The following is a 15,597-nucleotide window of genomic DNA, read 5'->3' as shown; positions in this document are numbered from 1 at the left end:
GATGACTGCCAGTTAAGGAGTGAATGAATGAAATTATTTTTGATGCCTTTATAAACTGCACATGCTTGTATCAAGTCTTCAGCTCGCCGAATTCATGAGCTTCTCTTGGCTCTCCTTCAGATTCTAAAGCATTTAACCTGTCCAATACTCCTCTCAGCCTGCCAAGATTGCTCTAAACTTATGAAAGTTCTTCCTAAACAAAGACGTCATACAAAGGAGCAGGCAGCAGTGGGTTTTCATTACTCTGTTTTATTGCTCTATCCCTGTATTAAGTCATTCTGTATTCCCTAGCCTCCACTATGCTCAAGCAATATTAAATTTTCTTAAATTGGTAGCCACCCAGTGAGAATTTATCACCTGTATTTCACGCCTTTCAGTCCCTGCCGTACCTCCACTCTTCCGCTCAAGAATTTAACTAGAGGTACAAGTTCCCAGTTCCGCCCCGGAAACGGAGGGCGGAGTGGGGAGAGGGGAGGGTTCCTGTAGAGGCTTTGAGTGCATGCGCCAGTCCTCCGCCGGACCGTTTTTGCTGCCCTCCTGGAAGAGCGGGGTGGAGGTTTGGCCAACGGACCGGGTACGGGTGCCCAGCAGGCTCTTACGGAAGTCCATTCGCCATTGGGAGGGCCGCAGAGGCTGCTCTGTGCCCTTGTTGCTGCGGGCCTCTTCCTGGGTCATTCCCGGAGCAGGAGCCGGACTGGGGCTAAACCCGGGCTCCCCGCTGGCCGCCTCGGCGCCTGTGTGACCTCCTCGCCGGCGGGATGTGGCGAGTACGCCGGGCTGCCGTGGCCTGGTAAGTCCGGGCTCCGATCTGGCTCCGTTATTTCTGGGGCGTCCAGAAAACGGGGCTGCCCCATCACTACCTCCAGAGTGTGCAGGTAACTCTCAGGCCAGGCGGAGGGCAGTTAGATGGTTCCGGGATATTTTTGAGGCCCCAGAGTGGCAGGAGCCCTGACTGGGTTTACCTGAGATGCTGGCCCCAGTAGTGGCCCCTGCCCCTGTTCCTCTCGGAAGATTCTGGGCCCATTTCAGTCTTGGCCTGTGTCTGATGTCCTTTTGTGCCTGCCCCATTCACCCTTCTGTCCTCGATGTTATCTCTCTCTGGTGGCTTCTGGTGTCTGTCCCCTCTCTCTCCGGGCTTTGGTGCTTGCTATCCATGTGTCCCTTTTCTGCGTCTTTTTCTTCTACCTCCACGCTAGGTTTACATTGCCTTTGCAGGTACCCGAGCTGTTCTGTTCGAGTAAAGAGGACTCTGCCTCTTTCCTTAGTCCGCTGAAGAACATGATTCGGAGTCAGATTTGGAGCAGTGAAGCATACAGTGTCAGAGACGGTGATTAGAGATATTCTCTTAATAATAGCTTTCTTTTCAGTGTTCTTGGAGGGAGAGTTGCTTTTTGGATGTGAGGCGGTGAACGTAGCGCCACTTTTCTAATCACCGTGTTACTGTTGACCTGGTCTGACTTAATCCTAAACCGAAAATGATGGAAGTATTGACATTTCTATGGGTTGCTATGTGCATTTTAATGAAATTAAATTTGGCTCTAATTTTTACACGTAGTTGTGTTCTAATGTTCTTAAATACCTTCAGATTTAACTCATTGTTGCAGGCATTTGATAAGAAGTAACGTGTATCAAGCAAAGTTGGAAAAACCTGGATTTCCTGAATTAACTCGGTCTCTAAACACCTGTCCTGAATATTTTTTTAGGATTGTTTTAAGTGGTGTAATTTATAGTGTTTGTAAGTGATGGAATCCATTTGCTTTATATAGATTAACCTGGAGTCTAAATTTAGAACTGAAAAAAGCATACAATAGTTGTAGTTTTAGTCAATTAGAATGCTTGGATAAGTTACTTCTGACCTCACGGAATTTTAATTTCTGAGTATATCCACAGCCCTTCGTACTAAACTAAGTTATTTACAACATTTTTATTTCTACTTCTCAGTATTTACTAGGGAAATATATCTAGTTTTCTTTAAATAAGAAGAGGAAAGACTTTTCGGAAAATAGCGCACTGTGTTGAATTGATTAAGTTATTTAGGAAATGCTTTAAAAATTGAGTTTAGAAACAAACTAGATGTCAACTGATAATTATTTATACAGTTGGATTCTGTCAGCTAAATTGTTTCTAAAGTTACTATTGACTCCATAGTCATGGTTTAAGATATCTTATGTTGACTGCACAGTTTAGCTGCCTGCCCAAGTAGAGATGAGGAAGGTCAGATGCCCCATGTTCTGCAGTTTGTCTTTTGATGTATTTCCTGTGAACGTTATGAAGGAGTACATTTAAATTCTTACTCTTTAACAAACATTCTTTGATGTGTATATCTAAGTACATACTCATAGACATGTAAGAATAATGACCAACATTTATTTAGGTGCAATAAGTATTTGCATAAAATTGTTGAAAAAATAATTACATGCTAGGATACAGTGCATAGGTTAAAAGAAGATAAATGAGAATAGATGATTTCTGGAGTGAGGATCGGGGAGCCTTGTTTTGCATCACATTTGATTTTTAGTTTGGCCTAAATATAGAAGTATATATTCAAATTCTTTTCCACCATTCACTAGTCATTCTACCTTAGGTGAGACACAGTTTAAAAAAGCAAATTGGGAAAATAAGGATCCTTACCAGGTTTTTCTGAGAGTTAACAGTAGCATTTGTGCAAACATCTGACATAATGCCTGTCAGTTACGTACCCCTTTCCCCTCACTGTCTTTCTTCACAACATAATTTCAGTGTTTCTCGATTCCTTTTTCTTAAGATATTTAGAAATTAGAGTCCCATGTAATGAAATATTTTATTTCTTTAGAACGGGCCCTGGCCCGTAGTGAGCACTATGACTGTGTGTTGAATAAGATAATCAAGTGTATGTTTGTTGGTAGGAGACTGTCATTCTCTGCCAGGAAGAACAAGAGGGAAGAGCTCAGATAGTAACATGTGCATTTAGATCCTTTTCTCTTTGGGGTGTTTTTTGTTCTCTTTCTGTTTCTGGGGAGCCTGGTACCTGAGGTGTTAATTTTTTCTTAATTTCCATCCCTGAACCATCCCTGGATTGTGAGACATGAGAAGGCAAAGAATAGATATTGTAAGCTACTGGAACTTTTGTGATTAAAAGTAAAAGTTTATGTGCCCCTTTTTGTATAAGTGCATCCATAATTCATGTTTATTTTCTTTCTTTTTAAAAAAATTTTTATTCATTTTATTTATGTCTATGCTGGGTCTTTGTTGCCGCACAGGACTTTCTGTAGCTGCAGTGAGTGGGGTCTACTCTCTAGGGTGAGGGCCCTAGGGCACATGGGCTCAGTAGTTGTAGCCCTGGACTTAGTTGTCCCCCAATATGTGTGATCTTTTCAGACCAGGGATCAAACACATGTCTCCTGTATATGCAGGTGGGTTCTTTACCACTGAGCCGCCAGGGAAGCCCACATTTATTTTCATCCCTATTTTAACCTAACATTACATGAAGTCTTTTGGTATATCTACATGGTCTTCATACTTATCATGTTAATGGCTATACAGTATCCTCTTTTGTTTATATGCCATAGTTGATAAATTTTTGCTCTTAATATTATATATTTAAGTGGTAACATTATTTTTTGCTATTATAACACATCTTTTTTTCCAGTTTTATTGAGATATAGTTGGCATACATCACTGTATAAGTTTAAGGTGAGCAGCATAGTGATTTAACTTAAATACATCATGAAGTGATTATGACAGTAAATTTAGTGAACAGCTGTAGTCTCATATAGATTCAAAATTAAATAGAAAAAACATTTTTGTGATGACAATTCTTAGGATTTACTGTCTTAACTTTCATATATAGCACAACAGCTGTGCTGATTGTATTTATCATGTTGTACACTACAGTCTTAGTATTTATCTTCAGTTCGGTCGCTCAGTCGTGTCCAACTCTTTGCAACACCCTGAACAGCAGTACACCAGGCCTCCCTACCCATCACCAACTCCCGGAGTCCAGCCAAACCCATGTCCATCAAGTCAATGATGCCATCCAATGATCTTATCCTCTGTTATCCCCTTCTCCTCCTGCCCTCAATCTTTGCCAGCATCAGGTTCTTTTCAAATGAGTTAGCTCTTCGCATCAGGTGGCCAAAGTATTGGAGTTTCAGCTTTAGCATCAGTCCTTCTAATGAACACCCAGGACTGATCTCCTTTAGGATGGACTGGTTGGATCTCCTTGCAGTCCAAGCAACTCTCAAAGAGTCTTCTTCAATACCACAGTTCAAAAGCATCAATTCTTCTGCGCTCAGCTTTCTTCATAGTCCAAATCTCATATCCATACATGACCACTGGAAAGACCATAGCCTTGACTAGACGGACCTTTGTTGGCAAAGTAATGTCTCTGCTTTTTATTATGCTGTCTAGGTTGGTCATAAATTTCCTTCCAAGGAGTGTCTTTTAATTTCATGGCTGCAGTCACCATCTTCAGTGATTTTGGAGCCCAGAAAAATAAAGTCAGCCACTGTTTCCACTGTTTCCCCATCTAGTTGCCATGGAGTAATGGGACCAGATGCCATGATCTTAGTTTTCTGAATGTTGAGCTTTAAGCCAACTTTTTCACTCTCCTCTTTTGTTTTCATCAAGAGGCTCTTTAGTTCTTCACTTTCTGCCTTAGAACTGTAAATTTGTGCCTTTTGACTGCTTTCCTCCATTTCCCCCTTCTACCACTATGCCTGTAGTAACCACAAATCTGATCTCTTTTCTAAGTGTAAACGTTTGGATTGTAGTATAATTGACCTACAACACTACATTGGGTCCTATTGCACAGCATAGTGATTTATTATTTGTATACCATTTCAAAATGATCACAGTGGTAAAGTCTAGGTTGGATATGTCACTAAATAAAGATATTTTGTCTTCAAATTTATTGACAGCAAGTAGCTGTCAATAGCTAATAAAATAAGTCTCTTTTTTCCTTTAGTTTTTATTTTTGGGGCCGTGAGCATTACCCACATATAGTAAATCAAAGGACAGGCTCTGGAGTCCCTCTGTCTAGGTTTGAGTCCCTCTGGGAGCCTCAGTAACTTACTTATATCGGTCTGCCTTTTTCTTGTTGATAAAATGGGGATGATCCTGGTAGTTTTATCATAGGATTATCAGGAGGATTAACTGAGTTAGCTCCCATTGCAGCAGTGTCTGGCACACAGTAAATGGTTAGTGCCTGTGCGCTATTGTGAGACATGGTGTAATTGGTCAGGTGTGCCCTGTGTGTTTTCCCTTTTGCATATTGCTTTTTTAATATCATTTCTTTACATTGTTTCCCTGTCTGATCTTTCTCCCACACCTACTTTTCTTTCAGCGAGGTCTGCCAGTCCTTAGTGAAACACAGCCCTGGAACAAAAGGAAGTTTACCACTACAGAAACTACATCTGGTTTCACGAAGTATTTATCATACACATCATCCTACCTTAAAGCTTCAAAGACCCCAGTTAAGGACGTCATTGCAGCAGTTCTCCTCTCTAACTAGCCTTCCTTTACGTAGACTGAAACTTTCTCCAGTTAAATATGCCTACCAGCCCCACAGGAGTTTTTGGCCAGCCAGATTAGCAGCAAGACTCTTGAAACTCCGGTATCTCATACTCGGATCTGCTGTTGGGGGTGGCTATACAGCCAAAAAGGTGAGTTTCACTTTGCTACTGCTTTTCCAGTTATTCCAGCGAATATTTTAAAGCTTCAGAGCATATGTTGTTTTTCTTCAGTGCAATAGAATATAATTAGATGTTTAAACATTTATTGTGTGTCTCTGTCATGTGCTAAACTGTCTTAATGGCGCTAATAGGAAAATGCTCTCAGAATCTTAGTTATTATAAGAGGTGAAAATGGCCTAATGGAAGGAGCACTGACCTGGGAGTGAGAATACCTTGGTTTGATTTGCAGCTCTGCCATTTAGTAGCCCAGGAAGGGAAGTTAGGTGGCATGCTCCTGCAACCACTTTGTGGCAACTCTGGGACCAGAGGCAGGGTCTCCTGATCCCTGGTTTGTCTTCCCTCTATTCTTCGAATCATGTTTAAAGTCAAATCATGAAACCTATTTGAAATAAAAGTGTATTTTGAATTTTTCCATTTTCTGTATTTAGTAAAGAAACATTTACATGCTTTATACACTTGTCTGTTAATTTATTTTTAGAAGAGCAAAGGCCACTTTGTTTCTCAAAATTGTGAACATAATACATTACTCTTAGCAGCTTAGCAAGTTTTAACAAAATAAATTCAGCTAGTTTTTCTTTATATTTTATATGGCATTCAGATCATTTGATTGGCATACTTTATCTTTTAGACTTTTGATCAGTGGAAAGACATGATACCTGACCTTAGTGACTATAAATGGATTGTGCCTGACATCGTGTGGGAGATTGATGAGTATATCGATTTGGGTTTGTATCAACATTAGAGTACTTTTCTTGGTTGTCTCTTTAGGAGAGAAAAATAGTTGTATTGAGATAGCTCCTTAACTCTAAGGTTGCAACAGTTTTATTTTCATAATGAAAGTAATAGACTAGCAGAGGAAAAATTGGTAAGAAACAAAAAATAATCCACTGGTTCATCACTTCAATACAGCTGCCAGTGTAGTTTCTTTTGATTGTACCTACTTTGTGTATGTGGTTAATATTTTACTTTCCTTTTTAAAAATTGTATAGTCATAGTGAACAAACACTTTGCTATCTTGTCTTTTGTTAGCTAACACATTTGTCAGCATTTTCTACGCTGCCAAGCAGCCTTCTTGAACATCATTTTCAGTGTTGTATGTTACTCAGAACAGCTTCACCTAACTAACTCTCTTTGAGTACCTTGGTTACCTCTACTTTTTATTACGAAGTTCCTTAAAAGCCTGCTAGTGGCCAGAGTAATTTCTCCTGTTAGTCTGCCATTGTTCCCTTTTTCTAGAGGTAGATGAGAAACAGGTATATTTGATAGTTGTGATTGCCAGTAAGTCATGGTGATCTTTAGGAAAAAAAAATTGTCTGATGAAATCATTTTCCTCAGGTCTCTCTTTATAGACTTTGTGTAGACTTTTTTTAGACTTTAGCTTAGGTATATGCAGGGATGGATTTAATCTCTGCATGCACTATTCACAACACTTTCTTAAAGATTGTTGCACTGATGAAGATATATACAGGAAAAGCACGCCTTCAAATTATTTTTCTAACATTTATGAGGAGAGCTTTTTAACTTGATAGATTCACCAGTAATACACAGTAATGGCCACGGGCCTCAGTTCTGAAGCTAGGCTACCTAGGCTTAAACCTGACTGCCTCACTTCGCTGGGTGCACAGGTCCTGTTACATCTCTGTGTTCCATTCCTTATCTGTAAAATGGGGCTGATGAGAACTGTTTTGTAGCATTTCCACGAAGATGGAACAAGTTAATGCTTTCATTGCATTTAGAATAAGACCTAATACATATTTTTATTTTGAGAAACTTTGTGTTTTATCTTCTCCAGAGAAAGTTAGAAAAGCCCTTCTTGAATCAGAAGATACTATATAGTTGTACCAAACTGGGACAGAATTGTTGAGTATTTGTAAACAAAAATAAATACTTGGTCACTTTATAAATAAGGCTAGCAAAAATAAAGGCTTGTCTTGGGTTCATACACAGTTTTTTCGAATGTAATGGTAACATAAAAGGAGAAAGAGAAGGAATGAAATTCCTTTCTTGAGTTTAAACTGACATTACTTTTTTAGAATTTGGGCCAGGTGCTACAAAAGATTTTTAAAGTACTTCTGATTCCAATCCAGTGTTAACATTTATACCTTGTTTCTGTCTCAAGGCATTTAACTTATGAATCAAAAATATCCAAGCTGTATGTTTGAGTCCTTTTAAAAATTTTTTATGGCTTATAGAATATTATCAGGATAACACATTGTTTCAGATACATGTAGCAGTTATAGTTGGAATAGAGAGAAAAATGGAAAAACTATTTAAGTTTGTATATGATTATTTAAATTGTATGAATGGTTCAGTAGTCACATATTAATTTGGAGACTATCCTTTTCTTTTCCTCAGAGAAAATTAGAAAAGCCCTTCCTAATTCAGAGGATCTTGCAAAATTGGCACCTGACTTTGACAAGATTGCTGAAAGCCTCAGCTTACTGAAGGACTTTTTCACCACAGGTAAGGAAAGACCTGTGTCTGATCTCATTTAAAATATCAGGAAACACAGAGGAAAGATACTTAAGATACATTCATATTTTCCATCTCTTAAATGAAAATATTTAATAGCTTTTATTTACAAATAAAAGCCACGTTTTTTTATTAGAAAGATAAAACAAAATTTTGCTGCTCCATAGTTTTAATTTTTAAAAATTTATTTATTTTTATTTTTTGGCCACATTGAACAGCATGTGGGATCTTAGTTCCCTGACCAGGGATTGAACCCACCCCTGCTGCAGTGGAGCCAGAGTCTTATCACTCTGGAAGATTCCCGTGGTTTTAATTTTTGTTTGGCCCAGCAAAATGAAGATTTTCAAGAACTTAACCATCTTGGCTTTAGTCAGTGAGGGGAAAGTAAGTCACTTGTTCTTGACAAGCAGATGAGACTTCTTGTGTGTTTGCTTTTCATAATTGATTAGAGCCGATTTTAAAACATTTAATCATAATGGACCATTATAACTAGAATTTACTAAGGTCAATCCTGGTGTATTTGCCCAATTCTGCCCTACCATAATATAAATCTGAGGTCTCAGACATCTTTGTTTGCTCATTTCTGATAAATTTTACATTTCTATTTCCCCTTTTGCTGATTTTTCACAGGTCACAAATTGGTTAGTGAAGTCATAGAAGCTTCTGACCTACTTCTCTTGTTAGGTGTGTAAACAGATATTTTTGCTGATCTTAACATGTCTTTTAAATGCTTCTAATAAACTAGTTGCAAATAAAATTACAGACCAAATTTATAATGCTGCTTGTGCTGAATTTTAAAATGTCAGAATTATATTGGGCAAATTCATTATCCTAAATTTAGGTGGAAATAATAAAATTAATTATTTTGTGATAAAATTAAAATTCCTAAGTATGTGTCTATATTATAAGATTAAAACTGTTAAAAAGAAAGTTTACTTAATGAAACTATTTTCTTGAACCAGATCTGGTTGTTTCTCATAACTGAAACAAAGCCATTTTAGTTTGTCTCATCTGTCTGGTCCCAGTTGACATTTTTACTTTTTTTTTTTCTACTGTATGTGTCTCTTATGGCAGTAGTGTATGGCCGAACTGTAAGTATTCTTGTGTAAAATAATCTTACCAAAGATTCTTACTTTTTAATTGTACTTTACAGTGACATTTTTAAAAATCAGTTAAATAGGTCCTGTAATTGTTTTGAAAATTTTTTTCTTAGGTTACCACTTTGTTTCTTAAAATAAGAATAGCTTTCCAAAATGATTTTTGCTCTAAAAATCCACTTAGCTTTCAACTGACTAAATATGATATGGAATTTAGTTTAGACTCTTGGCTTCACTGGAGAATTTATGAGACTGAATATTTATCTTTAAGGTTCACCTGGAGAAACGGCCTTTAGAGCAACAGATCCCGGATCTGAAAGTGACAAGCGATACAGAAAGGTAAGTATAAAGGCGCACTCTTCACATAGATAGTCTTGAAAGATTTTTCTAAATTTTTACCTACCCTGGGAGATTTTAAAATGGTAACATCTGAGAAGCAAACATAAAATTATCCAATGGAGGTATTGTTATTATTCTTGGTACAAAATGCAAGGCATTTATGCAACAGTTCTGGAAATATAATTGGATAATCCGGTTTCCCTCAAATATATTTGAGAATTATTAGTTTCCAGGGTTTTTGCAACAAAGGGTTTTGTTGTTAAATATGTGTGGGGGAAAACTGGTGTAAATAAAACAAGCAGGCTTCTTTTCTCTGGGATTTCTCAGACCTGATATATGCATGTGCACTGTGAAGCTATAAGAGATTCATCAAAATATGCAGTTTTCTAAATATATTTACCAACAAAACCCTTTTTTCCGGGAAATATCTTCTAGATACCAATGTTTCATGTTATATACTTAGGGGAAATCTTAAGGAAATACCAAGTTTGTTACTGGGGGATATAGATTTCTATTACATTGGTAGTCAACAAAATTATGTGTGGAGTTATTTAGGATATGCTCATCTTCATACATGCTTTAAAATCCATATAAAGTTTTAGGAGATTTGCTGATATAGAATAACATGCATTGTTGTGTATTTGTATTCGTGTTAGCCTGATATTGTCTTAATCTTCACTTTTTTCATCTTTTCAAAATTGTCATATAAGTGATTCCTTGAAAGCTTTTTTCAAAGTAATACCTAGATAAATAGATATCTGGAAAATACTCTATGAATGTTTAAAAATTTAACAAATAATGAAGGTTATTGTGGTTTTAATGCATTGAGGTAAATAATTTCATGGCTTTTGGGGGAAGCAGGAAGAAAATAGTTCCTTTGTGTAGATTTCCATCTGGTTTCTTATCCTTCAGCTTTGAACTTCTTATGTGATATTCCACATGTCAATTATATTTCAAAAGATTTTTTGTTTTCTATTTTAACTTGATCTTTTGAAGAAAACATTTTTCAGGATGTGTGTGTATGTGTGTGTGTGTAGTTTTTAAACTTGATCATTTTTTATATCCTTTTCCGTTTCCTTTACCCTTGGTGTTATTTTGACCAGGGACACCCTTGACTATGCATGCTACTGGGAAGAAAAATCTGAATAGAAATTAGCCTATGATGATCAACTTTTTTTTGAGCCAAAGGCTTGACCCTTGATGCAGGTAGATTTAATGTACAGAGAGAAACGAATGTATCTGAAGAGAAGGAACCTCTGTTACAGAGATGGTAGTATGATTTTCTTTTTTTTTTTTTTTGGTAGTATGATTTTCAAGTGCCAAGATTTCTTGTTGCCTAGATCAGTTAGGCAAGGCCTGCATCTCTGTTCTTTTCTGACATGGCCTATGATTGTTTTGGTTCCTGAGAATCCTGCCTGTTTTGGACCTGACAGATAATCCCCTTATAATCCTGCTAAAGTGATAGATGAGTAGTAGTAATTGATAAATGGTCAGAAGCTCCGCAGTATAGAAGAAACAAGAGAACTAATCTCTGAAAATTTGTTTATATTTACAGATTTTATTTTATACAGTAGACATGAGAGCAAATTTATTGCTTTATTTTATAATTAACTTTGCTTGAAGATAAATACTGCAGTAGACTATTTCTTTTAAATTTTTCCATAATTTGTGGTGATTATCTTTCCATTAAAAACTCATCAGTTATTTCCAACTATTTGTTATAAATATTACATCGAGTTCTAATTAAGCCATTTTCATAGGTTAAATCAAATAGTATTAAATGTAGTATAAATATTTACTATATAGAGGAAGTATTGTCATCCTCAACTGGTGGTTTTGAATTTTATTAATATGCAGCATTTTTTCAAGGCTTAAGTGTGTACCTATGATGTTTGAAAATAATGAACTACGCAGACAAGATGCAGATACATGGATTGTAAGAAACTTGTCTGTAAATGGATGGTTGAATGTAACCATGGAAAGGGAGACCTTAGCAGAAGCCTCCTTGAAATTACTCTAAAACATCAAATTTGAAAATTTGGGCAATAATCAGAGGTGGTAGGATGGTAGCCAGGCAACCCACTCCAGTGTTCTTGCCTGGAGAATCCCAGGGACAGGGGAGCCTGGTGGGCTGCCGTCTTTGGGGTCGCACAGAGTCGGACACGACTGAAGCGACTTAGCAGCAGCAGCAGGATGGTAGCCAGAGTTCAGGTGGTGCCTTTTTGGTTGGTTTAGTCTGGTGTTTGGGAGCCTCAAGATTTAAAATAATGGTCATGACTTAGCTTAATGATCGACTGGTTTATACCAAAGTTTCTAGCTGGACTTATCTTAGAAATGTAAATGTGAATTGGATTTTTTTAAATGTAATCAAAAACATTTCTATGAATGGAACTAAAAAGAAAAACTTGTTCTTTTTAATAAGAGAGCACATCTGGAAAAATACTGGTGAGTAGAAGGACAGTTAGGAGCCTTTGTAAGTCAGCTTAAGTGAAAGTGACAGGGAGTTGCAGGAACATAGAGGTCCATTGACTTGAGTCAACAGAATGAAAACAAAATAGACAGAGTACCTGTTGTTCCCAGTCTGGAGTTGTTAGACGTTAGGTGTTCTGAAAAATTGTAATTGAGGTCTTCAGAAAGTCAAAAAGCATGTATTTCCACATAATGCTGCACAGGTTAACTAAACGTCAGTCAGATTTCTTTGATTTTGCCTGGGTTTATATCTATTCAGTTGGTGGACAGTAGTTATGTCGATCAAAAGTTCTTTATGTATTTTTGATAAATGAAAAGTGGGAAAGTACTGAAACTACATTTTAGTAAATGCTTTTAATCAGAAAATTTTAAACTTGTGTCCACTATAGAAAAATACTGGAAAGAGCCCTTAGTGTGAACTTAATAATGTTTTTGAGACCTGGATATTTGAAGGCAAATTCAGAATTGGAGTGGCAAGCCTTCTTTAGTGAATTAATGGACTCACCTGATTTGTAAATCCCCAGATTTCTGTATTCAGTCATAATATGTATAGTAACGGGACCACATAGTGTATCTCCTCTTTTTAGATTCAGTAACATTGATGTGTTCTAGTGAAAATTTGTTAAATGAGACATTATCTGTGCTTTTGTTCTATCATGTTTCTGATTGGTCATAAACATTTCACAGAAGTAGTAAATATTATTTTGAAGGTTATAAGTACATTTATATTTATAGAAAATACTTGAAGTCCAAATCAAAGTGTTGTTACCATTTTAAAAATAATCATTAAATAGTAATGTTCTTCCTTTCCACATGTTACTGTAATTCTTATTTGTGTGGCTTTACTTATTTTTTAAGTAAAACTTGCCCACTTCTCTTCCCTTTTCTCTGCCTAATTTTTCCTCATCCTCAAAGTTCAGCTTCATGAAGCCTTCTGTAACCATTTTAGTCCCAATAATTATACTCTTAACATTTAAGACATTAGACAGATGAAACACTATTTACTCTGGGTTCCATTCTTAGTATTTAATGGACTATTTCTGTCACAAAATCTCTGTTCTCAAAGCACCTAGGATATTGCTGAACTCTTAAAACATCTTGTCAATTTATTTAACTCAGTAAAAGGCTAATTTAAAGTAAGTAAATTTGGCTAATGCTAACAAGAGTGGGCCCAGATTTTTATGTGTCTTTTTGCTCTGATTACCTGTAAATTTCTCTTGGGCTTCAATATTTGAACAACTATTGAGGAGAATAAGAATGTGAAGGAGCACATGTCCTTGGATTTCTGAATTGTAACAAAGCAGTATTGCTTAAGTGGGATTTACATTTCTGGAAATCCTCATGCAACAAATGATGTAAACTGTGGCAAAATGAAATTCTCAGAACCAGCACCATCAAGAAGCCACGGATTCAGGATGCTTAAGTTTGCTGAGCAGCTAACAACTAGCAACTGTACGTGATTAGATACTTATTTTATTCCTTAATGATAGCATATTGCATTTTTATGTTTTTTTTTACATTTAATATATACTGTGTACATAACACTGTCTTTAGGTGTAATAATTTGGAACAAAGGGGATTTGGTAGAAATTGTAATTTTGATAAAAACTGTTGGTAATAGACTGATTTGTCCATCTTTAAAAATTATCATTTGTAGAAGTTGTCCAAACAGTAAAATAGGATATGGTGTTTCTGAATTGGGGCAAGTTAAATAATTTAAGTAGAAAGACTTATTTTCTTCTGATCTCCAATATTAAACATATTTTGATTGGCTCTGAATATCTTGAGAAGAATTATATATTACTAGGAGGGAGAAAGGAGAAGGCGATGGCACCCCACTCCAGTATTCTCGCCTGGAAAATCCCATGGGTGGAGGAGCCTGGTGGGCTGCAGTCCCTGGGGTCTCGAAGAGTCGGACAAGCGACTTCACTTTCACTTTTTCCCTTTTATGCGCTGGAGAAGGAAATGGCAACCCACTCCAGTGTTCTTGACTGTAGAATCCCAGGGACGGGGGAGCCCGGTGGGCTGCCAGACCCACACAGAGTTGGACACAACTGAAGCGACTTAGCAGCAGCAGGAAGGAGAAAAATAGGAAAATAGATCTTTATAGCTAATAGCAGAATTATTCAAACTTTGAAAAGTAGATTAGTGCCTAGAAATATTTTTTAAGTGGAATGGGAAGAAGTTTTTACTTTCACAAAGTTGTTTTCTGGACCCCAAACTAATAAAACAGAAGTTGGCAAGCTTTTTCTTAGAGGTCCAGATTGAAAATATTTTAGGTTTGCAAGCTCTATGGGCTCAGGCAGCCCACTATAGTTTGCCAGCTCCTTCTCTAAAGGGTAATTTACACCTGTCCTCTGAAGTGTTGTAGTTTTACCATTTTCCTTATTTACATGTCGATTGAACCTGAAGGGTCAGACACTGAAAATAGTGAGACTGTAGAGCTCACAGGATGCTGTCAGGTGCAGACGTTGGAGTCACACTGCCTGTATTCAGACCCTGCCCTTCTGGTTTTCTGAGGTGTATGACCTTGGATAAGTTCCGTAGTTTCTCCAAGTTTTTGGTTTCCCCTTCAATAATAAGGGGCATGCTACCTGATAATGGTTAGTGTGGGCATTTCGTAAAACCCTTCAGCACAAGATCTGGCACATAATAAAAGTCAATAAATATTAATATGATATTATCTTATACTTTGAATTGTTGCATGAGTTAACAGCATATTAATGTTATTTGATGAATTTCTTCTTTTCTTATTTCTTGTTGAGTATGTTCTGGGAATTGTGATAAGTGGGAAAAATGGATTGTAGGCTTGATATTTAGCTTATTTACAGAGTAAGCAAGTTTTAGACAACCCAGTGATGTTTAGCTTATTTACAGAGTAAGCAAGTTTTAGACAACCCAGTTTGGATTTTATGCTATAAACTTTGTGTATTTTTGCAACAAACATGTGCCAAGCCCTAACCTAGGTGCTGGCCATAACACACCTGAAGTGTCAAGACCTTATTCTATGTGCTAGGTATAAAAACAAACAAGGTGTAGACCCTCCTCTGCTATTGATGTTTAGAATACTGTTATAAAGATACAGTATTTATATTTTTTTGGCCATGCCTTGTGGCTTACAGGATTTTAGCTCTCTGACCACCAAGGATCAAACCTAGGGCCTTAGCAGTGACAGCTCCAAGTCCTAACTACTGGGCAGCCAGGGAATTACCAAAATGTAGTATTTTAAATGTATTTCACATAAAAATGAGTCATAATTTCGAGGGTTTAAAAGATAACAACCATCAACTTTCAGAGGTCTTTTAGCACTTTCAGCTATGTCTTGGTTCTTGGAGTTGGTTTTCTTGGTCTGACGCTATGCTTTTTTTAAAAACCCGAGAACATTGTACATGCAGTATGGGACCGTGAGAGCAGCGGTGTCGAACTGACAGTAACCAAGAGATGTTTTGAGAGTGTATCACCTGGGGTCGTTTACAGTGACTATTGTTATAGGCCACAAGTACTGCGTTTTTAATATATGTCATTTAAAATTATGTGCTGTTGCTTGA

The 15,597-nt window shown here is 37.0% G+C and overlaps 1 protein-coding gene across 8 annotated transcripts in view; it reads left to right on the top strand.

Annotated features, from left to right (window-relative positions):
- Window positions 1-460: 460 nt before the first annotated feature.
- Window positions 461-15,597, top strand: part of OPA1 (OPA1 mitochondrial dynamin like GTPase) — an 81,929-nt gene continuing 66,792 nt past the window's right edge. The window contains exons 1-6 of one of the 8 annotated variants that reach the window (XM_069557418.1): window positions 486-790; window positions 5,324-5,642; window positions 6,301-6,397; window positions 8,028-8,135; window positions 8,775-8,828; window positions 9,513-9,580. In XM_069557418.1, the coding sequence (XP_069413519.1) occupies window positions 759-790; window positions 5,324-5,642; window positions 6,301-6,397; window positions 8,028-8,135; window positions 8,775-8,828; window positions 9,513-9,580 (678 nt within the window). In that variant the 5' untranslated portion in view covers window positions 486-758. Of the gene's footprint in view, window positions 791-5,323; window positions 5,643-6,300; window positions 6,398-8,027; window positions 8,136-8,774; window positions 8,829-9,512; window positions 9,581-15,597 lie in introns of all 8 variants that reach the window. The other 7 variants (XM_069557452.1, XM_069557460.1, XM_069557429.1 and 4 more) reach the window with 7 other exon arrangements.

The sequence above is a fragment of the Ovis canadensis genome, chromosome 1 (assembly GCF_042477335.2).
Source record: "Ovis canadensis isolate MfBH-ARS-UI-01 breed Bighorn chromosome 1, ARS-UI_OviCan_v2, whole genome shotgun sequence".
Classification (NCBI taxonomy): domain Eukaryota; kingdom Metazoa; phylum Chordata; class Mammalia; order Artiodactyla; family Bovidae; genus Ovis; species Ovis canadensis.
This window is presented reverse-complemented; position numbering and strand designations above follow the sequence as displayed.